The sequence below is a fragment of the Scleropages formosus genome, chromosome 1 (genome assembly GCF_900964775.1).
Source record: "Scleropages formosus chromosome 1, fSclFor1.1, whole genome shotgun sequence".
Taxonomy (NCBI): domain Eukaryota; kingdom Metazoa; phylum Chordata; class Actinopteri; order Osteoglossiformes; family Osteoglossidae; genus Scleropages; species Scleropages formosus.
Window position 1 is genome coordinate 6,800,843 of NC_041806.1, and position 23,756 is coordinate 6,824,598.

Here is a 23,756-nt window from a genome sequence, read left to right on the forward strand (position 1 = left end):
ATTCAGCAGCAAATGGAAACTAATTTAAAGCAGTTAACGGTAAGGCCTGTCACCTCATCACACCAAGGTTCCCGGTTCGAATCCCGCTCCCGCCGTGGTCACCTCGACGAAGGCGTTTGTCCTGAATCGACACCGTAAAAAAACACCCGCGGTATAAACGAGGAAAATCAATGTAAACTTAACCATCTCGCACTGTAAGACCTTGCTCGAAGGTGTCCGTTAAAAGATGAGATAAACTGCCTCCATTAATACTCTTCTTCTTAAAAATGCACGTGTGGTAAGAGAGAGAGATGACCTCTACTATAATTTTGAAGAAATGCTTGAAAAATTGCATTGTAAGGACAAGATGCACCAGTAGCATCCACCTACCCAGAAACCATATGTACAGCTCATAGGTGCCTGCTGAAAAGTGATGACTGCGGTATATAAAGAAATGAACCCCTGTCCACGCGAAATGCACTGGCACTCGCGCTCCATCCATACGTAAGAGCTGGAAGGGCCGCTGAGATCATTTGCGGCGGCGACAGCGGCGGCGGCATCTGAGTTCCCTGACTCACCTGACGCACCTGTTGGAGTCGCGCGCAGTTTTAGCGCCCCCGTCCGGCAGACCCGCGAACTGCATGTTCCCGTTGTTCTCCCGTAGAGGACCTGTTTACTGTACGCTATTCAACACCTTAAAAGGCTTATCTGTAATATATACGGCAGAATGTGAGCTTTCCCAATCGAATTCCCTCATTATTTGGTTACCAAAAAAAAAAAAGAAAAAAAAAGAAAAACAAATCCGTTCGAGTCCTACGGTTAATGGAGCGCTGCGTTTGCGTGTACCGTGCGTGTGCGGGGGTATTATAAGTACATGAATACATTTTTTGGGCGAAAATTCGTGACTAATTATTTGCCGGCGCGGAAGACGAGGTTGCATTTCGTTATTATACAGCGCAAAAGAGCGCGGAAACATTCGTTTGCTGTTGAAACGATGAAAGTGTACACAGTATCATGAGTACTGGCGTTGCGCGAGACGAGAGCTCGCGGACGGAGGCTCGGGCTCTGAGTCCGAAATGCACATTACATACAATAGATGCAACAAGGAATGTGGTGGCAAAAAACGGCTCCCCGGCAGAACACCGCGCACTTACCCACTCCTAATTTCTCCTCCTCTGTTGGCATCCACATGATTTCGGGTTCGGATCCAAGCGCACAAAAAGCCCGACGCGCCCGTTTTTCCTCGCAGGTTGTCGCGAGCTCGTCACACTACTGCTGTCGGAGACCCCCCGCGTGAGCAGCCGCCGACCATGGCAGCGCGCGCTGGCGTTACAACAGCGCGAACAAAAAAAAAAAAAAAAAAATGGATAACAGCACTAAAGGCTGCGGATACCAAACGGAAAAAACAGACTGGGCTGCCGGGTTTTACAAGTATCAATTTCTGTGTCTTCACTCGGCTGCGGGCGCGGACTCGACGAAGGCGCCAACAGCAGCATCACCGTCAGCATCCCCGAGCAGAACCGGAGCCCTTTATTTATTTATATTTCATCCTTCTCATTACTCGCTTTTATGAAGACAAAAAAAAAAAAAAAAACACTATTACGTCAGATTGTACATGCGGAGGAACGGGCTCAGCCGAAAGCGGAACTGGCCGAACGCGGCCGCTGCTGCCCGTCTCGCGCTCAGCGCGTGCGCCGGCCCCGGTGTCGTCCGCAGGACCGCGCCGCTCTTCTCCCGACTAATTGAGAATTATCCAGCTGCGCCATTTTTACACAGCCGCGGTCACGTGACCCCGGGAGGGGGCCGTCAGCGCGAGCATAGCGTGTCACCCCCCGCGGCGCAAGCGGCGAGCTCCGGGTCGCGCGCGGGGCTCGTGCGCAGGGACGCTCCTGTCCGTGCGCAAGAGAAGTAACCACGCGCGTGCCCCTTACACTGGTGTTGCTACTTTCCCTGCGGTAAACTGTTTGCTCCCCGTTCTGGCGATGGTGGGGGACACACCGCAGCAGCCTCGAGGCTATTTTAATGCCCATTTTAGCATCCAGCTTAAAAGCCCAGTTTAGTCCCCAGCCTAAAGCCCAGTTTAGCACTCATTTTAGTGCTCAGCCTAGAACCCAGTTCTACACCCAGCCTAGACCTCAGTTTAGCACTCATTTAATCCTCAGCCTAGATCCCAGTTCAGCTAACAGTTTAATGCCCATTTTAGCATCCAGTTTAGTGCCCAGCCTAGAGCCCAGTTTAGCACTCATTTTAGTCCCTAGCCTAGGAAAAAAAACCGAATCTGGAAAACTAAAACGCATGCAGATGTGCCTCGCTCAGTGCGCACCTGTTGTTACTGCAACACAGAGAACTTTGAGCAACACACACAATTTAAAGGTAAATAACAGCTGTGCTAATCTTCGCATTTGTGCTTCTTCATTCTTCCTGCATTTTTGTGTTTTATATCGTTTACATACAACTGCTTAATTTGTTTCCATGATACAATAGAGCTGCATCACACTCAAAGGTGCTGGCTGTGGGTTCAAATCCATCTTGTCGTCTATGGAGTGGGCAGGTTCTCCGTTTTCTTGCAGGTTTCTTTCCACGGTCCAAAGAGATGCATCAGCTGAACTGGTGACTATCGCGTGGGTGTGTGTGTGTCCCCGTTGTGTTGGACTCACGTCCTGTGTGCATTATGCTTCCAAGACACGGCCTTGGTCAAACAGTGACTGACAATATCCAAATGGATTAATGAATTAACTTAATTTGAACTTTTAAGAGAGGGGATGAAAGGAACCTTTTGGGGAAGAAAGAAAAAAACCCATATACCCCGAGATCTGATTTACAAGAACTTGAGTGTTATTTAATACCCCCGCTTTAGTTTCCTGTTTTTAGTTTTCTTGATTTTTGAGGACTTGTTCAGAATTTTTCATGCCACGTAACATCTGAGTTGTTCAAGTAATGTATATGTACTCATTGAGTAGATACCTTTCTTCTATGCAATGACTATGTAGTATTTAACAGATACCACAAGGCAACTTACAACATTAGATACACTGAACAAATCATTTACCCGTGTATAAAGCAGAGGAGTGTAACACACAGACACACACACATTCCTCTGCTATGGGCCATTTAGAGGCACCACTTTACATGAACCCAGTCTTTGGACCTTGGGAGGAAAGGACGACGATCACAAGGAGAACACAGGGACTCGGGGGGGGTCACTGGACTGCAACTTGTGTGGTGAGTACGAATTTATTTGAATTGTTTTCATTTTCTTGTCTTTACCCTCGCAACGTGAACGTTCTTTCGAGGAGTGTTAAAGCGTGAGGGCTGAAGTGCAGGCAGGTAGTCGTACAGTATTGAGTACTTTCGTAAACCACAGCTATCTTAGGTTGTGATAACTAATGTTAATAAGTAAGTGTGTCCATTTTAATGGGATAATGGGGATATTTTACCATAACTAGGTGGCCGTTTTAGGGTTCAGGAATACGTCCATGTTTTCCATTGAAATTAATGGTAATTACATCTTTAGTTGAGGGCTTTTCAAGATCGCTTTGTGTAAGGTAGGAGAATACTGTATATAGTATCAATCTTTATGCCATAGCACTACAAATTGCCTTTATTTAGCAAATGCGTTCCTCCAAAGCAACTTAAAATGTTAAGTTTCCTACAGTTATTTCAAGTTCGTCACATACGCAACTATACTTAGTACGACGTGCAGCGAAATGCTTTTCGACTGGCCGTAATACAGACCGATAGGAGAGAGGCAGTACGAATAAAGTAGAAATTAGAAGCATACTACAAAAGTATGAAGAATATATAATGATGAAAATAGGATAGAATAAATAATAAAGTATGATAAAATATAGTGGTAAAAATTTGGGGGGAAAAAATTATTCATACAGATGAGTAACCTTACTCAAACAATTTTCAGGCAAGTACCCCACTCCTGGATACTACAGATGGCGGTGGGACTTCAACCAGTAATCGTTGGGTCCAAAGGCAGCAGCTCTACCCACTCTGCTACTGGATACCCTGTAAAACAGCTTCCATTCTTTCTAGAATACTACTCTACAAATCTTAAATTTTGTATAACGGGATCCTAGGCATTTCCTAAAGAAAGTCACCATAGAAGTCAGACAACTTTGTCCTAGTATTTATGAAACCACTCTTTAATGATAAACATGCTAACACCAGAGGAGTCATGTGGTTGCTTATGATGTCCATTTCTTAACCATTAAAGGGCCATAAAAAGCCATTATCTTACTCATTGACTGGCATAAGACTACGTGTCTATAGCAGTTGAGATTCCACCACTTTAACAGATTGCTTTGTTGGGTTAGGGTTTCCTTTAGCTTTTCAAGAACATAAATAAATCTTTCCAAACGTAAGCTGTAGTATAGTGTTACAGCTGCTGCCTTTGGACCCACAGGTTTGAATCTCACCTCCAGCTCTAGTACGCTTGAGTAAGGTACTTACTCTGAATTGCTGCAATAAAATTACCCAGCTGCATAAATAGGTAAATAATTGTAGAAGAGTTTAATGTTGCAAGCTGTTTTGGAGAAAAGCGTCAGCAAAAAAAAAAAAGTACACAAAGCATCACATTCTTGCACTGCTAAGAACACTGATTTTCTGCCAAATTGCAAACTAGTCCAAGATACAACTGTCCTACCACAAACACGAGCTTCATGAAATTGTCAACACACGTTTCGTGTTGAGATTGGGTGACAGCTGTTTCAATTGCACAGTCATTCATTCACAAGGTCAGGTTTTGGGACTTTCAGCCAATGTTCCCCTTTCTCAATTTAAGCACAGGCCTTCATGACCACCTTTGCTACTAAAATGCTGTTTACCAGATAATTGGTATTAAACCCACTATGATTTCCATGAGGAGCTGCTTTTGTAACTGAAATTAAACTTCACACTTCAGTCCCCCCCGATGAACATGGCAATGGTATTGCAAACAACTTTCTCTTGATTGTGCCGTGTAAGGACTGCAATGATTGATTAATGAATGAACCCCTTAAAGAAGTTAAACCAAATCCATATTTTTGACATAAGAAAGGAAATGACAAGTGCTGTCATGAGGGGGGGGGAGGAGAAAAATATTTTACACACACACACACACACACACACACACACACACACACACACACACACACACACACACACACACACACACACACTGTGTAATGTTAGTGGGGTAGAAATAACTTGACATGTATGAACAGGAAAGCACAGCTGAATTATTCTATAATTTACAGTACATCTCCCTCCTTTTGCACCAAATATTATGTATATAAAATGTAATTTATGTGGCTAGGCACAGCAAAGGGGACAAAAAGCCATCTGCATTGTACAAACAATGCCGACTTAGCCTTGCCCGAAGCCAGTCTTTTCTTCCCCTCCTCCAGAAGCTGCCTTCTGCCACAGACATTTAGAATTCCCACTCAGCTTAGACGTTCAGATCGATTTTGTCTTTTCTTTGAGTACACACAGCTGACTTTTTCAATAGCGCACATCTGTTTGCCTTAGACATTCACACAAAAAAAAAAAAAAAAAAACCCAAAACTACCGTAAGGACCATGACCTGAGCTTGCCAGGGTTACCTGACTCCACTATTGAATAGTAGGACCAGGGTCAATCCACTAGTGGAGTAGGGGAAGATATTTCAGGTGGGGGGGGGGGGGGAGAAAAAAGAAAATCTAAAACTCTGCTAATTGACATTAACTCTCTTGGAAGAGCTACATTTCCCTTACCCATCTGAGTAGGTATGCAAAACAAAAATGCTGTACCAGTACATTTGTGATAACGGTGATAAAAGGAAAATGATATACTCCTATAATCACAACCTGTTTTTGCTTGTCTTAACCAAGCTGGAAGCAAAGAATATGCATGCAATACTTTTTTGGATAAAGCAAAAGCATCATGGGGGGGGGGCGGACACGGGTGGCATTACAGTTCAGTTCTCCCTGTTCAGTGGTTATCTGGCAACATGCAAACAGCTCCACCATCCATCTGCACACAGAAGGGAGAAAGGGGGGGGAGAAAAAAGGCAGGAAATATTTTCAAGTCCCTTTATCACAATAAAAATACTTTTCATACATGGATCAAAAGTCTGGACATTAAAGATGTTTAATTGCTGAAATTAAAAGCACACAAACGAAAACATACTCTCTTGAAAACAAATTAGGGAAAAAACAAAAAAATATGCACCAATATTATTCTACATCATGGCCTTGTCCATATTCGAATGACTGGGAACTATTTTCAGTGCTGCATTTTTGTTTGTTCCATTTTTAGTATGGCGAAATCCCCAATGGCATAGACAGTGAATACCTGTCACCTTCATGAAGAACCACAGGGGCCCCATAGTCAGCATACCCAATGCTGCAGCTAGAATTCAAGACATCCGCATGAAAAATACTGTCATAGATTTAAAAACAGGGAAAACAGGTGGTTTTGTGACTAAGAAAAATTCCTCCAGTGTTACCCCCCCTCCCCCAACACAAACACTTTGTCTTTTATTACAACTCACTTTTAAATTAAATTTAGAGGGCTAGTATTAATTAGGGACTTAAGGCATGATGTTGACTCGGACTTTTCTCCTCCTGAAAAATCTCACAAGTAGTTCTGTGGATAGAAGGAATTACCTGACAATTCATGCTGTGTTTGGAAGTTAAACAGAAGAGCCATAGATACAACTAGCATGTTGTGAAATACATGAAATTTTTCCACATTCTGCACGTTCAGAAAGCAACATCTCAAAACACAGAAGCAACTCATTAAGGCTTCTAAACCAAGGGATACCATCCTCTCCAATGTGTGCTGACGTATTAAAAACCTTCGAACTGTGAAGAGTTTCGCTGGAACATGAGGCAGACTATAAGGTGCACTCCAAGATTAGACCTTAACACTTTGCAAAGGCATACCTGCAGGTCTACTGAACCACAGTACATAGGTATAAGGCTTAGGTATAGCAACGTGTGACATCTCGTGGTCGGAGCAGAGGACGAAGAAGAGTGTGAGCACAGAATGCAGAGTAGCGGACCAGTTGTGGACGGGTCAATGGTGAAACATTTGATCATCTTCTTGGCTTCATCTTTCCATGTCAGATGCAACATTGCGCTTAATTCAAAATAACTCACCATCAAACTGTCAAACACAATGTATAGGTAACCCTTACACCATACAAATGGGTAGCACCATATTCTCTCCAACTCAGGGCTGTTTTGTATGAAGAAAATATTTCAATTGTTTTAAATGGAAATAAATTAAGAAAAAAATAATTACTGGCATTTGCTTTTCCGGTTACATAAGGTATTCACACTTTTATAAAGCCATATAAAACTATTCATTTGTTTAAGAAATACTATTTTACAAATACTGCACTCACTCTTCAGTCAAGTACCTTTACCTTACCTCCTGCTGAAATGCTGGAGGGAGTGGCCTCCTGTAGCACCTGCCCTGCCTCACAGTTGGGTCCTACACTAGGACCACTCCCTTTCGGCAGAAACTTGTTTACGTGACCAACCCAAACGGCCTCATGAACCCTCACATCAGGTCGCATTCTTGCTTCTTCGCCTTTAGATTATTAGCATTGCTGCTACGCTTGTTAACATTCACCCCAGGACGTGTCACCCAGGAACTGATTCCCTGCCTAGTTTTGCTTGCTCTGTTTATCGGTCTTCACTCGTTCAAAGACAGAATGATGTCATCCTCCAGGTCCGAGTTATCAGAGCTGTCTGCTGAAAAGAATATATTCGAGGAAATGTGCATTGATTAAAAATTACTATAATAGCAGTACATGCAACAAATGTCACTGAAAAAATGTCAAACACGGTTCTAGCAGGACTGCCGGTGGGGGACTGTCAGTTACTCACTGTTTTCCAGGATGAGCTCTACATCCTCGTTTTCATCAGAATCATCATCATCATCGTCGTCATCATCGTCCTCTTCCTCCGCGTCTTCTTCCAACAAGCGTGCCACCTCCTCGTCATCAGACGGTGAGAAATCATGCTCCCCATCTTCCTCCTCCTCCTCCTCTTCACCTGCATTCTCATTCTCCAGCTCTGCTAGTAGGGGGTCAGTGTCCACATCGTCCAGATCATCATCAGAATCGTCGTCGTCGTCGTCATCATCATCATCTTCTTGATCTTCATCTTCCTATTTTTACGCAAGCAGAAATGAAGAACGACAGGCACTGAACCACGAAGCAGTACTTAACTGAACTAGAACATTTCACTTTCAGAAGGGACAGGCAAAATGACATCAAGGCTCGTTACTCACCTGATCTTCCTCATCTTCCTCCTCTTCTGCTAACCTCTGCCGACCCACCTCATAGAGTCGGCACACCGTGTCCATGTTGATGGAGTCTTGGTTCTACATAGGTAAACGTGGCACGTGAGACTCTGTTTCTTTTCATTCCGCATCACCAAACAGTCTGCTAAAAAGTGCCAAAGAAACCGACTTACAGGTTTCTTTATTTTGTAAAAGTTTAAAATATTCTCATAGACACACAAACTTGACACCAAACCTAGAGAATCACTTTTTCAAAAAAACAAAACACTTACCTCAATAACTGCCAAGTAACAATCTTTGGTGTCTGTGCAGAGGTCAAAAATGTTCCTCTTAACATCAATTGTCGCTACAGAAAAAACATTCAACGTTAAAGCATGTTCACACGTTGGTTTAATATTAAATTACTACAAGGCAAAGCTAAATGTTTTGACTACAGTAACAAATCTTAAAGCATATACAGGCAGTCCCCGAATTATGAACGAGTTCCGTGTCCTCAGTCTGTCTTCAAGTCGGATTTTCACACAAGGCAGAACAAGTAGGTATGGTGGGTATCTACGTCAGTTTGTCACATGTTTGTCTTAGTATATCATATACCTTTCTATGCATTTAAAAAACATTAAAGAAACTCTTCTGGATACACTAAAACATCTTTAATGTAACAATACAGTGATAATAGTACAATATAATAACTACAGTATATAATAGAAAGACATATAAAGAGATAAAATTACTACCATCATGATGAACAGAGGACACTGAGGAGGCTGGAGCCAAGTGCAGGATTATTTATTCAGAATCAAGCGATAAGACGTGATCAGGGATGGTGAATGGCGGCGAACAAACAGAGACAAGGATCCAAAATCGTGGTGGAGGGACAAGACTTGAGGAGCAGAGCGAAGTAGATTTGAGAACACAAAAGCTGTCTGGAGTGAGACTGCGCAACTAGTAAGAAGTGTCTTTTGTAGCCGAGTGCTCTTTCTCTCTCCCCCTCCGAGAGAGGGAGGGACAGCGTGTGTGCACGTGTCTGCCCTACCTCGGGCTTATGCGCACCACTCACGACCCGATGAACTGCTGTAGACGCGCAATGTTTCGATGCGTGTTGCAAAATAGCGCCCGTTTGTTATTACGAACTATTGTATATACAGTAACTCAAATTTTTAATATAATAGGCTGAATTATGAAGTTTTCATTTGATTTTTACAAACAAAAAAAAAAAAAAAACCTTCCGGTCAGTAAGGGGTTGGTTCATAAGTACAGGTTGTACGCAAGTCAGACGTTCGTAACTCAGGGACTGCCTGTACCAGGAAAGAGTTCAAGAAGAGACGATGCTGGGGGAAGATTAAAATTTCTTGAGCACATGGGTATATAGTAGTTAACCTGCATTAATCTTACCAATTGGTTTGTAATCAGTGGCATCAAACGTTCTGAACGAAGAGCCAAAGGGGCTCTTCAACTGCTGTTCCATCATGTCTTCCTCATCATCAGCTTGTAGCATTGCTGCAGAAAAGCAGAAAGATTTACAAAACTACAGGACAGCAAGTCTACGGTATGGCGTGCCCAACCAGACATGAAGGAAGGGCTCACCCCCATAGATCACAGTCCCAGTGTTGTTAAACACAATCCTACACTGGTCCAGGGCAGGAACTGTGTGGAGTAAGTGAAAAGTCCGCAGGTCCCACTGAAACCCTTGTTAAGGACAGCCTCACTCTCGATTTCAACTATTCATACATTACTCAACACACGCAAAGGAGCAGTTCTCAATAAAACTTAAGATAATTAATTCTGTGAATTAAATGATAGCTTCTATTATAAACTAATAAACACTGGTATAGATACAGCTTTATCTGTGCTGAAATTTGTGTAACAACACAGTACCCATATAGCAAGTATACCTGTACAGCATGAGAAAGATTCATAGGCACAAAATGAGGATAGGAAAGGATACGATTTCAGTGTTGATAATGACCTCAAGGCCATTGGGATGGAAAACACCGCTGATGTTCATGTTGAACTTATCAAACTTGTGAATGGCCTGAGCAGAGCGCACATCCCACAACACTCCATCATTCAACACCAAGTCATCGCTTGGGTTAAAGGTTGCACAGTTCCGCTTGTAGTTGTTCGCCAGGTCTGGATTGTTCAGAGTCAGGGTCTTCTGACCAGTCTGGATATCATATATCTGAGAGAGAAGGATGCTGGTCAGTCAAGGCCAGAGCTATGTGCTCCAGCCCATTGGTATTGGTGACATGACTAAATCAGCAATGAGTGAGACAATAAGAGAAAACAGGAGGAAGGGGGGGGTCAATACTCACATGAGCAATGTGTTCCTTTGTACCAATGACTCTGTCCTGAGAAAGTTTACTGAACTCCACGTAATGATCATCCAAAAAGGAATGTCTGAAAAGAGTGTAGATCTTACACAACGTGGCTACACTGCTGCAAGAAGCTAAACGCAGTTAATAAATAAAACACTGCGTACATTTCCCGTAGAGTAATATCTTACATCACGACACAACCCAAAAGTCACTTACTTCATGATAAACACTGACTGCATACCCCAGAGGGCAGAGAGTGGGTAACTCCATGAGGCAGACGTTAACAGCAAAGAGCCATCCTGGGAAGCACGTAGTATGGCAAAAGTAACAAATGTGTTACATCGAAACATAGCTACAATATTTAGAGAAGCAGAAATAATACAAATTTTCAAGAATCATAATTAGCCAAATATTCTGACTTACTGAATAATTTAAAAGTTCGAATGAAAATCTCTAGGGTCACCAAGGACATTGAAGCCCTCAGGTGATAACCTTCCCTGTGTGAGAATCTTACAAAAACAGTACACCTACAACCATGAAACAGAGTAGTGACATCAGATTCTCACTGACCCGCGACGGCTCCAGGTGCGTGATGGCAGAGCTGTGGCAGCTGTAGCTGGCCTCCTCCTGCCCCGTGAAAATGTTGTAAAGCTTGAGCTGACCGGTGCAGGTGCCCAGCATGAGGAAGCGTTCTCGCGCAGAGAACGCACAGCACATAAAGCCGCTTTCGTCTTCCTCCGCCTCCCTGAAAACTGAGATGGGCCGGAATCTGGGGCAGAGACAACAGCCGCACTCAGTGATGTTACAGCACAAGGACCCTGAAACCACATTTCTGCTCCAGCTGACGAGTAGTCACCTGCTGAAGATGAGGTGCCTGTCGAAGCAGCCCCCATCTACCCCACCGTACTTGGGATAAACCACCCTGCGGGTGTGACGGGAGGCGAAGTTGGTCGGTGCCTGCCGCCGTTGCTTCGGCTCGGGGCACTGGTGGGGGGTGAAGAGGGAGAAAGGTGGACAGGTGGTGACTGGGTTCTTGCAGCGGGCATGCTGCTCACGCAGGTACTCTGTGATGATGCTGTCCAGTGCTGGTGGGGAGGGCAGATGCCTGTCCAGCTGCTTCTTCATGGCCGGGCTCTGACTGAAGGCGCCGTGGTCCGACTTCTGTCGCAACACCCGCGGCTTCTTGCTGCTGCTGTTGCAGGGGGAAGGACGCTCCCGACTGAACACAATGCGGCCTATCAGTGGGGAGCCGTTGCTGTGGGGAGGCGGGGGCATGGTGGAGGGGGGTGGGAGAGAGGCAGGTGACTGGGAAGTGGATGGGCGTGACTGGGTGTGGCTAGCAGAGGGTGTCGAGGAGTGGGAGGCAAGGCTCAGCCGGGCTGCGACACCATTGGTGAGGCGTGGTGTCCGGGGGTGCATGGCCACAGGAGATGCAGGAGGGGCCACGGGCACAGTGGGGAAGGCGGAAGAGGAGTGTGGGAGGAGCATTGGGAGGTCAGCCTCTTTGGTGAGGGCACTGGCTGTGTCATGCAAGCCCTTGGACAGCAGGTGGTTGCGGATGAGCAGCAAGAGCTCCTTCTCCGGGAAGGTGATGCGGGACTGCGCTACCACGTTGGCCCGCTGCAGGCGAGCCAGTGACACATCTGTGCCGATAAGCAGGGGCTTCCCCGACACCCTCTCGATGAGCTCTGCGGCAAACTTGCAGAACTTGACGTGCTCGCTGCGCTTGTCCTGGAGTACGGGCTCCTTCATCAGTTGCTGGATCTGACCACTGCTGAAGAGCGGCAGCTTGCTGATGATCTGGCGGACGGAGGCACTGCGGGACAGTCCCACCAGCGCCCTGCAGGCTAGCGCACGGATCTGGTCAGCATCAGTGATGGGCATCTTCACTGTGAGCAGCGACAGTAGCACCTTGATGCCATTGTTGGACTGTACCACGTTCCACATCTTCGCCAGGACGCTCTCGCTGCTCTTGCTCTGCTGAGGCAGACGTCTGCGTGGCGTGCCAGAGATGAACTTGCCGATGCTGGACACGCGCTTGTCTGGCGCGCACACGCAGTTGATCACCACTTGTAGCGCTGACTTCTGGATCTCTGCATCGTTCACAAACACTTCGCCCTCTGCTACAACCAGGATGATACTCATCCCTGAAGAGAAACATGATGCACTGAACTACAAAAATAAGTGCGATGATCAACCCCAAAAAAAGTCTTTGCATGCATTTTTAACAGGTAATGGCCCAGTCTCCCATAATTCTAACACTAGTGCGTGGAAGTCAACCTTAAATTCCTCTAGTCAATGAACAATAAGGGGACTGACCAACTGTTGAGACAGAGGAGCCACCTTCATCCAGCACATCGACCGATTCAGCCAGGAGAAGCTGTGTCTTAGGAACCACCGTGAGGATCGCCAGGATGTCCAGAGCATACCGCACCGTGTCGCTCCTTCAGGATGGAAAAGAACAAGCATAAGAGCTACCTTACTGAAAAGGTTACAGGGTCTCAAAACACCTCTGCCAGAGATCTTTTTCTCCCGATCTCCTATCTACTCAAACTTGCACTGTTCACAAAAAATTCTATATACAGTTATATAATATATGCTATTTAAATGGGTATTTCACTGTGCTTCACGAATCATGTGTCTCTCTCCATCTGAGCTGAACTTTGGAGAAAAGCATCTGCTAAATTAATAAATGTAAAACAACTAGGAGTTATCTAAAAGGTTGCTGCAATAGGAGGTACCGCAACTGAAGTATCCATTAAAGTTTTAAATGGATCTACACATTAAAGTGCATAATAACATATACTGTACATGCACCACCTGGTTAGTAAGGAGGTGCTCGCAGCTCTGACAGCGCACAAGGGCCGAAGCTCACACCTGCCATAATAGGTTCTCCAGTCACAAGCAATGGAGATGAGCTGCAACAGGAGCTGGACACAGGAGTGCTTGTGGAAGACTTCAGCTGGCTCCCAGTAGAGCCTCGGTGGGCCGTACTCAGTCAGGAACTCCATCATTTCCACCACCTGCTCACGTGTGTACGAACACGCCTGCCGAGAGCAAAAGACAGGAGCACTCAAGTAGCAAAGTTTAACACGGTGGTCAAATGTACATCGCTTAACATGCCGCCTCTGAAGAGGTAAACAGGGCCTCTCTGGACATGAATATCTGTCCTCGTCGGTGAGGGGTACCTGGAAGCACTCCAACTTCCTAGTGTGGGCAGTATTCTGTATAGAGCTTTGGCTAAATCTCAATTGTATTAAAATGTTTTACTTTAGTGGTTGCAAGAGTCCTTGCTATAACACACCCAATTCAATATTTACTTATTCCACTATATTTTGTCACTACTTTGTTGTGTGAATGTTGCAGAAGCCTAATGCAACTTCCTTCAGGAGTGATAAAGATTTTATCCACATATTCATCTAATACCAGAATAAAAGTAAACAAATCCAACCAGATCTAAACAGATCAAATGGACACCCATTTCTGACTTAGATAAATTGAACTGTATAATCCAGGTGAAGTTCAACTTGCCGTACCTTATAGTAGGGCTGCGGGTGGACAGGGGTCCCTCCCTCGGTACGGTGCAGAGACTGTTTCACCTGCTCCACCTTTATGGCCAAGTGAGCCTCGAAGTATCTACGGAGCGCCATACACGTGTGTTTGGCAGTCTGCCGGCTGGAGAAGATCTCGTCGTCACTCAGCAGTGCTCCCTGGTCTTCCGTGTTCAAGATCTCCAGTGTGCTGATCTATCAAAGAGACCAGGATGGGGACAGAGTGAGGGAGAGCTCAAAGAAACCCACCTAACAAAGTGGAAGCTTGGAAAGAACATGTCTACAAGGGGTCTGCTGAAGAAAGGCACCCACCAGGTTGACCAGCCTGCGCAGGCCGTCCTGACGATCGAAGAGCTCAAGGACAGCACGGAAGGCAAAGGAAATGGAAAAGAACATGGTGGCATGACAGCATCCAGACGCATGGGAGCACTCCAGCAGCCACAAGGAATAGCTCACCACCTCAGAAAGGATGGAAGGTGGGAGCATGCAAACCTGGGCAGAGGAAAAACAAAAGAATCAGCCCAAAGACACACAGTTGTGCTTCAATACACCTCACATCTTTAAACACTTGTATCCTTTTCCTTCTTCATTATTTTGTGGAATGCTCATTTCAATGACTCCTGTCTTTTCTAATGATTCCCACATAAACACAACCCTCACAGACCATATACAACCCATTCTAGAGTAGCTCCAAGGAGGTCCAAGGGAAGTATAACATGGATGTCTCACCCGCTCCATTGCATCTTGGTTGTAGGCCAGGTAATACAGGCATAGAGACACGCCAGTGGCCGCCATGGAGGGGCGAGGGACCTCTAGCAGTTTCTGCACCCCTCCATGGGCCACAAACTCTGCAGCAAACTTCTTGTGCAGAAGCAGCGAGGCAAGATACTGCAACACCAAAAGAGAAGTAACCATACAAAGGTGAACTTCGTGTTCTTTTTTTACAGGCTACACAAATAAAGTGGCCCTGAAGCTGCAGATCTCTCTCTCTCTCTCTTTCACTCTCACACACACACACACACACACACACACACACACACACACACACACACACACACACACACACACACACAAAATAAACGAAACGGTCACTCACCTTGAGAGCCTCGAAGGTGAGCTGGACATCGTTTGTCTGCTTGAGGTCAATGTAATGCATGAGCAGCTCCCGAGCTCCCATCTGCATGAAGACAGCAAGCAGCTGCAGGGGAGAGTCAGGATACAGACTTAGCTTAGCCGATTCAAGAGATCCTCAACTGCCAGCGCTGCCCCATCACCAGAAGACCAGATCGGTCCTGGATGGTAGCCCTACTGTTTCACCCTCCCTTACAAACATTATGGCCTGCCTTACCAGCTGGCAGGTCCAACTATATGCTATCCCCATGCTGACAAGATTCTAGTACAGCCTTGAATACCTGGTCATGGTCCTAACGATAGTGGTCCTCACTCTGCGCTCTTGTGCAGCTGCTGAGAAAATGTTCCAATGTTCCTATCTTTGGACAAAACGAGCATGATGGAGAACCAACTTTTCTCCAGTTGCACAGGTTAGATGCAGTTGGAAGTCACCGAGTGCCTGGCTCAAGAACTTTACACGTTGAGGCTCCACTAAACTAACCTTGCATCCCAGTGCATGTTCCCACTTTACACACAGTCTCTGCCTCTTCATCCATACCAACCTACTCATCAGTTCTTCCTGAATCGGTGACTGAATCTCATCCTCATTTTGTGTTTCCCTGGGCCTTGTCATGCTTCCATGATGAAAAGCTGTCCAAATTATTCCATTCTGATGCCACTGAGCTCACCACCACACTGTGGTGGCTGCCAGGACTTTGCCTGCTGCCAATGTATTACACCCTTTACCTATCCTCTTCTCAATGCCAGCTGCTGCAACCTTAAGATTAATTAAAGCCCTGTGGTATAACACTTCCCTCACCTGCCTTATCCTAAACTCCACTAGGTAATTTTAGTTTATTGCTCTGCCCATATAAGATACTGCTGCTCAAGCTACAGGATACACCAAGCCACCAGAGAGAAAGGCTCAACCTTCTCTCAAGGCACAACTACTGATGAAGAGAATTCATGGCAAGATGCCATCCTGACATACTTATGATTTACACTTACCTGGAAGTTCAGACTTGCTTGCTACTTCAAGCCAAACCCCCTATTCCTGGATTGGTGCTTCAAATGCTGCTTATTCCCTCAAGTTATCATCAAACAACTTACCAAAGCTTTTCACTGACTTCTCCAAAACAGATGGAAGAGTACTTCCAACACTACAGTGGAATGCATCAGTAGGGTTAACCTTCCCCCAGCACCAGAAGTCTGCAACTTGATGGCTTGAAATTCATCATATCCTGCATGATTAGCCTTTCAAACCCCTGCAAAATCCATCTGCATCCAAAGACAGACACTGTAGTCAGTAGTCACTGGCAAGTCACACATAAAGGCTGACAGGTGTTTGTCTAACATTTGACTTAGTGTGTAGACCTCTACACTCTATATTCACTTACTTCAGAAGCATATTCATAGCCAGAGCAAACAGGATCACAAAGACTGTACAATCTGTAAGCATCTTCTTCTCTAGCCTGTCCCTCTGATGCTACCCCTCTCATCACGACGCTCATACTGAAATCACAGCAGTAAAGCAGAATACGACCCTTTATCAAGCTTGGGATGTGGTACAAATGCAGTTTCCACCAGTTTGTGTGGTATGAAGCTGTAGGCATTTATCAGATCTAATCATAACACTGCTCAGTCTCCCTTATTCTGATGTAGCCCTCTAATCAACTGTCACTACACAAACATATTTGAAGCACCAAGTAACTTTGGGGATCCCTTGCTCAAGGGTACCACAGAGCCATGGACCACAAGGGTAAATAATTGTAAGTAGCGTTGGAGAAAAGCATCAGCTAAATGAATAAATGTAAACGTAATTCACCGACAGCAATTTTCTTCAAAACAAAACTAAGCATGAAAAAAATACCAGTGATCGGTGAATCAGTACAAAAATATGGTACAGAACACAAATAATTGTAATTGCACCAGGTAAAGTATCGGCAAAGACACAGTAGAGCTGAAAGGCCGCCCACCTCTTGATACTCTCCCAGAGGAGTGAGGTACTGCAGGACCAAGCGCTGCTCTATGGCTGGGGTCAGAGGGTACAGGTGATAGTTGTTACCAATGACCCAGGGGCTCATCTCTGACCAGCTGCTGTTGGACAGCTCACTCGAGTTCCTCTCTGCCTCCGAAAGCGTGAAACTAAGCTTCTGTTTTGCCTTATGGCCATTTTCCCTCTTCTTCAACCGACCAGCACCTTCCCTCTTCGCATCAATTTCCTCGATGGCCAAATCAGGCTTTGACAAGGATTTAACCGAGGAGTTGGCACGGCTACTGGTCTTGTGGGATGAGTTGATATGAAAGGACAGGTTGGGCTGGTTATCCCCTTCATACATATCGGGTTGTGCCTCCACCCACTCCTCCCCATTATTCTCCAGGGGCAAGTCTGCATCCTCAAAATCTCCATCCACAGCCTCTTCATCCAACGGCAGCAGAGGTTCTCCAAGACCCTTCCTTGGGCTCGGTCTCTTAAAATCCTGTCGACTTTCTGCTTCCTTCTCCTGCAGTTCTCGCAAGCGTTGAAGCATCACAGGTACCTGCCGGAGAGGACCGATCCGACAGCAGCGTTACACACACTCTGAGTCAGACCGAGACCATTTGTAAATGTCAGCATCACTTACGCCATGGTACAAACGCCTAACCAGCAGTGTTTAAGTTTAGCTATGGTAACAAGACATATAACTAATCTTTATTTAGTAGGTGGACTTGTCTAAGGTGACTTGCATTACTGTTTATTACATTATCACTAAAAATAGAAGTTTCACTGAAGGTTCGGTTGAATGATGTGTCCAAGTCAAAAGATCCTGTGACAAGAGAAGGGAAACACTGACCAGGACAGAGTTCTCCTCCCTGTAGTTGGCTGCAATGTCCTGGTTCTCCATGGCTCCAGCCAGCAGCCCCGTGGCATAGATACGCAGAGTCTGGTCTCCCTCCTGGGCCCATTTGAACAGCCTCTCCACAATGCCTTCCTGTGCCAGAATAAAACAAAGTCATCTGTGACAGCAAAGCTCAGACACATGTCTGTAACAGAGGGTCCTCTCTACCACGGTAAAACCAAGGACAGGGGAGTGCTACCTTCTCCTGGAAGACCACAGCTGTCTCCAGGCCAGGCATGATGTTCAGCAGAAGGCGACAAGCTGCTGTGTTGAGGGGGACCTCTCTGCTTGTCATCACATAGTTGTTTACCAGCTGACAGAAAAAGAAATGTAGAATAAATAGCATTATCGAAAAAACAGTTGCTGTCAACTTTGGTTTTTAAAATAAATAAATAAATAAATAAATAAATAAATAAATAAAAATAGCTTCCATAAGTACCGCATTCATAAAGTCATCATTCTTGAACAAAATTTTCAGCAGGTGGCCCAACATGCACTCTGGATCAGCTCTACCTGAAAAAATAATATAGATAAGGAAATGAATTTTAGGTGTTTGATTACAAATAACTACAATGAAACAAAATATGGTAATTAGAGCATCTACACTTTGAATAACCAGTTGTCCTATACAGCACAAACTTACAGCAGACACTATCAAAACTTTAGTGCCGTAACCCATTGTGAGCGCTGACGGAGAGGGGGGTTTGACTCTTATTAAACAAAAATCCTGGCACAAATAAACACGCAAAAAACTGATACAAATCACTGAATAATATTTATTACAAGCAAAGTCTTGCTTTTTTTTTTTTAAACTCTACTCTTTGTTGCTATGTTGCAGTTTTCAGTCTATTGCTACAATTAAGTATAAGTTTGGTACGACATCAGAACCTCTTCTTGAATTTACACTGGGATCCTTGAGGGTACAGGCTTGAGAACTTAACTAAACTTTGCAGCTTGCTGACATTGAGATACCTAAAAATATCTACCCACAAAAAAATGCAACCAGATAAATTAAAAAAAGTTTTACCTTCATAAAAGATGTCAGACCACAAAAATCTTTAAAAATAATCTGGAAGATTCTGATAAAACTAGCACAGTTATTTAATTTAAAAAAAAAAAAAAAAAAAAAAAAAAATTAAAAAGATACTATCCAGAGATATCCTGGAAGATACATATACTGAGCATATAGTCTCACTTTGAAGCACATTGGCTCCCTGTGTTATGCAGGGCAGATTTATTTTTTTTTTTTTTTAAAAAGCAATGTCATGCAGCTCATTTTTAATTCTATTTTCTTCACTGATCTATTCTCTGAAGTTATTTTTTCTTCACCCAGCCATTAGTTGTCAATAAAACACACCCAAACAAAATAAAAATTAGAGACCGTATTAATTCAGCTCATTCTCACAGTGTCTGCTGATCCATAACAAGATGATAAACAATGCACACATTTATGGGATGAACATAAATATCTGTTAACAATTGGAACTGAATATTAGTTTGTGGTAATGAGGCTTTTTTTAAGTTTTCATTTTTAATGTAGTGGAATTTTAATACATTATGGCTATTTATTATACCACTATATCTTAAAAGAGCCTATCCCACAAATGCATTGAAAAGCATGTATATTATACTTTTCTGACTGTAACTTGGTAATAAAAGTTACTTTGAAATTGCACATAAAACAAAGTACTGGCAAACTTTCCATCTCAATTGTAGATTTATTTCACTTCAACTTATTCTACCTACCCACCACATTTCCCAGTCTTTTTTTTCTGGATGCTTGAAACCAGTACAATTACAACTGTTGATTTATTTTTTTAACTGCACAAAATGCATTCTGGTATTTCTAGGTCCAAACAAACAATTGATTTTCTGCAATTTTGAAAAAAATTCACACCCTACCTGGATGTCGGTCATCAAACGGGTCAGGATCTGCTTTGTGATACTCTTCTGTTTCATGTTCAATAAGTTCAGAGATTCTGGAACAAAATTACCAAAAAACTGGAGGGGACTAAGCATCAACTCCTACACCATACAAAGACCTCACCACAATTAAAAATCTGCAATTTTGCACATCCCTTCTCATATCAATTACAAAAGGCTGTTGAAAACAGCAGAAGGGCTTCAGAAACCTCACATTGTATCTACAGCAACAGGGATGATGAACATTCACAGCAGGTAGTTAATGATTACAGCTGTCACTTTGCAACCTGAAGGTTCCTGCAGTGCAACTCCTGCTCCATCACCCTTGAGCAAAATTATTAGCTAAACAACAGTTTACATTTATTCATTTAGCTGACACTTTCTCCAAAGCGACGTACAATGTTAAGATACTTACAAATATTCACCCATTTATACAGCTGGGAAATTTTTACTGGAGCAATTTAGGGCAAGTACCTCGTGCAAGGGCACTTCAGATGGAGGTAGGATTAGAACCTGTAACGCTTGGGTCCAAAGACAGCAGCTTTAACCACTATGCTCCCAGTCATCCCGTTAATAAAATAACACTAAGCAATACAGACTACAGCGATGAGAGCAAGACGCAGTGGAGACTGTAGTTGTGGGCAGCACATGGCCCTGCCAAACACTGACTTCGTGAGGATGGAGACCAGGTCTTGGGTACTCCCCTGCTGCTCCCGCTCCCATCGTTCCAGCAGGGAGGTCAGCTCTGCCTTGGAGTCCACGCTGGCAGACGCCGATGCCATGGCCCAGGCCTGTTGCGCAACAGATGCAACAAAGAGGACAGGAGATGAGTGGACGAGCGACACGAGATCAGCCCATAGATCAAGTCGTTAACTCGAAACCTTCTCAATCCACTGCTGACAGTGCGCAGCAAGCGTGCAATAGATGCACGCATGCGAGGGATGCATTTGGAACTTTCGGAACACAGTGGAGCCGATGGACCCCAGCCACGTCGCGCAGGGCCCGGCTGCCTCAACGGTGACTTCCTCCGCAGGTGCATCGCTGTCTGGGGCTCCACTATGCTCCGGCGCCCACAAGCCACTCGCTTCAGCGCGCTGGGAACACGTCCAACACAGTGCTCCCGCCCACCGATCGCAAACACAGCACCAATAATTCCACCAGCCCTGACGCCAAAAACCCGCCACTAAAGGCTTTAAACGTGTCATTTCCATTCATTTACCTCACACTTGTCTCCAAAGCAACTTACTATGTTAAGGTACTTACAATTATTTACCCATTTATACAGCTAGGTAATTTTACTGGAGCAATTCAGGGCAAGTACCTTACTCAAGGATACCACAGTCAGAAGTGGGATTGAAACCTGCAACCTTCTATGACCAAAGGCAGAACCTCTAGCCACTATGGTACCAGCTATTTACCCATTTATACAGCTGGGTAATTTTACTGGAGCAATTTAGAGCAAGTTCCTTACTCAAGGATACCACAGTCAGAGGTGGGATTGAAACCTGCAACCTTCTGGCCCAAAGGCAGAACCTCTAACCACTACGGTACCAGCTTTTCCAACTATTTACCTATTTATAATTTATACAGCTATGTAATTTTACTGGAGCAATTTAGGGGAAGTACCTCAAGGTACAGCTGGAGGTGGGAATTAAGGTTCGAACCTGTAACCCCCCTTCTTGGGTACCAGCAGCTCCACCGCTGCGCTACAGTCGGTCGCTAAATCATTTCTAATTGTTGGAAATGTGTTACAATGAATATGACAGTGTTACGCTCGGTCAGAACCATTGCAACTTTCTAAGACTAAGTAGTAGTATCCAGCGAGCGGATACTTCTTAAAAGTGGCATGCAATGGTTCCAACAAGTGCTGCGACACCGCACCGTCACCCTAGGAGCGCCGGCGCTCGTCTCTCCTGTCCTGCCTGGCAAGTCCGCCTGCTCCGCCGCAAGGGGACCTTCAGTTCCAGTCGAGCGGCCGAAAGAAGACGCACCGCCCGCTCGGAGTTAACTGTCAAACTGACACGGACGGACGACCTGCCTCACATGTGTTTTAGCCGTCAACCTGTTCAACAGCGTGAGCCGTGAAAACACACTTGACTTAGTACATTATTTATTCTCCCACAAAATTAACATACATTTTTATTTTTTAATGTCAGCCGCGCTAGCTGGTTAAAAAACCTACACGGGTCGCCTTCGTGGAGCGGGGCTAAACTCGCTCCAGCTGACATTACCCACCGAGTTACCCGTCCTAGCTAACTTTAGCATAGCTATATCCGCAAGTCTCGGAGTAACTCACGGGCTCGTCGGACACGCTCGGCTCCAGATGGAAATGCCTCGCCAGGCTTCAGTCCTCTCCTGCTCTGCAGCCTCCCTCCTTCCGCGCAGAATCCGGAAACAAAGGGAAACCAATGAACGCCTGCTGTGGTTTTGTCACTGTGATACTGCTGGTGCTTCTTCGCAGTTCCGCCGTTAATAGTGAGCTTTCAAAAAAAAAAAATTTCCCGTGTGCGACAGGGTTTATTATGGCGACCACGTTCTTTACGTCACAAGGCGAGCGACGGCTGTCGACTTTTATTGACGCATGCATTCTCTGCGTTTTTGATTGGTCGTGCGCAACGTCTCAAACAGTACTAATAGTTGTTCGTGGTGGATTATTACGTCAAAGTTAGAGCTGATAACCATGAAATTCACGCTGTACCCACATTTTGCTCAAATACACAAATCTTGAAAAACTCAATTCCGTGTGCTCGACGTATGAGCCATATCTATAATTTCTAAAAAGAAGATATTTTCTGGACGTGCTATTCTTTTCCTACTGTAAAGATTATCGATAAGGTAATCGATAACGAATAGGAATGAATGATATTACAACTACAACACTCATCTGAATGTCAAAGACATTATTAATTGCTTCAATTTGCAAAATGTTGGTAAACGAATGGACTTACAGATGGGAAAGCCTAACTATTATAACTTACTGTTAACAAAATCCATAAACCAATGCAATTTTAAGAGGTCTGTAATAAATCTGTACACTTAAGAGCACTTAAAAAGTAAAGGATAAAAACTACTTCTCACCCAAGTTCATCAACGTACGTGTCCCCCTCTACTATTGCCTCACATTGACTTTAAGTGAAATTTACAAATACATTTCGTTTGCAAGCTGCTTGACATCTCAACAATATTTACATTAGGAACTCTAGGTTATATGATATGTATAACTACTCATTCAGATCCATCATTAATGGTATCCATACTGCATGAGACATGTAATTCCTGAGGTCATGATGATCATGATGTGGAGAAATTCCACGGTGTGTAAATCACCAGTATGGAATACCTGTTAACCCTGAGAATAATATAATTAGTTAAAAACATATTTGTTTACGTTTTTTTAATTACTGTTGTAATTATGTACGAATGGTTATTCTAGTATTGAAAATTAAAAAAAACATTTCGAAAACACTTCACATTCACATAATCCGCGAACTTTTCGTTACAACGTGTGCGCATGCGCGCCCCTTTTTTCTACGTAACGCAATACGCTTGAAGGTCCTTCCCCAGGTCCTAATAGATAAATATATACTAAAATATACTTAGATTTCTCATTAATTTTACACACTGCGTCTCTAAAACATGTTAGAATTACTGATAAGACATTTATAATGTATTTTTAATGTTCTACACTCGTATTCATTTAGTAGAATTTTGTGTAA

At 44.3% G+C, this 23,756-nt stretch overlaps 2 protein-coding genes across 6 annotated transcripts in view; both read right to left on the reverse strand.

The window, feature by feature from the left end:
• The window catches only part of LOC108941935 (dedicator of cytokinesis protein 3-like), a 48,794-nt gene extending 47,499 nt beyond the window's left edge, over positions 1–1,295 (reverse strand). For all 3 annotated transcript variants that reach the window (XM_018764864.2, XM_018764863.2, XM_018764862.2), the window contains exon 1: positions 1,134–1,295. In XM_018764864.2, coding sequence (XP_018620380.1) covers positions 1,134–1,170 — 37 coding nt within the window. In that variant the 5' untranslated portion in view covers positions 1,171–1,295. The remainder of the gene's footprint in view (positions 1–1,133) is intronic.
• A 4,365-nt stretch (positions 1,296–5,660) lies between these two features.
• LOC108941938 (DDB1- and CUL4-associated factor 1-like) lies at positions 5,661–23,313 on the reverse strand. Of its 3 annotated transcripts, XM_018764871.2 has the most exons (25): positions 23,119–23,313; positions 22,337–22,414; positions 20,710–20,831; positions 20,020–20,096; positions 18,557–18,630; positions 18,317–18,430; positions 18,073–18,210; positions 17,215–17,778; positions 15,225–15,326; positions 14,858–15,016; positions 14,441–14,620; positions 14,114–14,323; positions 13,455–13,624; positions 12,897–13,021; positions 11,434–12,724; positions 11,148–11,346; positions 10,794–10,876; positions 10,575–10,659; positions 10,208–10,441; positions 9,847–9,940; positions 9,655–9,759; positions 8,535–8,608; positions 8,251–8,343; positions 7,845–8,127; positions 5,661–7,709 (listed from the first exon to the last, which is right to left on the reverse strand). In XM_018764871.2, exons 3-25 carry the CDS (start codon positions 20,820–20,822, stop codon positions 7,651–7,653), a joined length of 4,626 nt encoding a protein of 1,541 aa, XP_018620387.2. In that variant the 5' UTR covers positions 20,823–20,831; positions 22,337–22,414; positions 23,119–23,313; the 3' UTR covers positions 5,661–7,650. The 3 variants fall into 3 exon arrangements, with proteins under 3 accessions (XP_018620387.2, XP_018620388.2, XP_018620386.2); XM_018764872.2 differs by lacking the exon at positions 23,119–23,313 and having other exon boundaries at positions 5,661–7,706; positions 22,337–22,878; XM_018764870.2 differs by lacking the exon at positions 23,119–23,313 and having other exon boundaries at positions 22,337–22,878.
• Between the last annotated feature and the right edge of the window lie 443 nt (positions 23,314–23,756).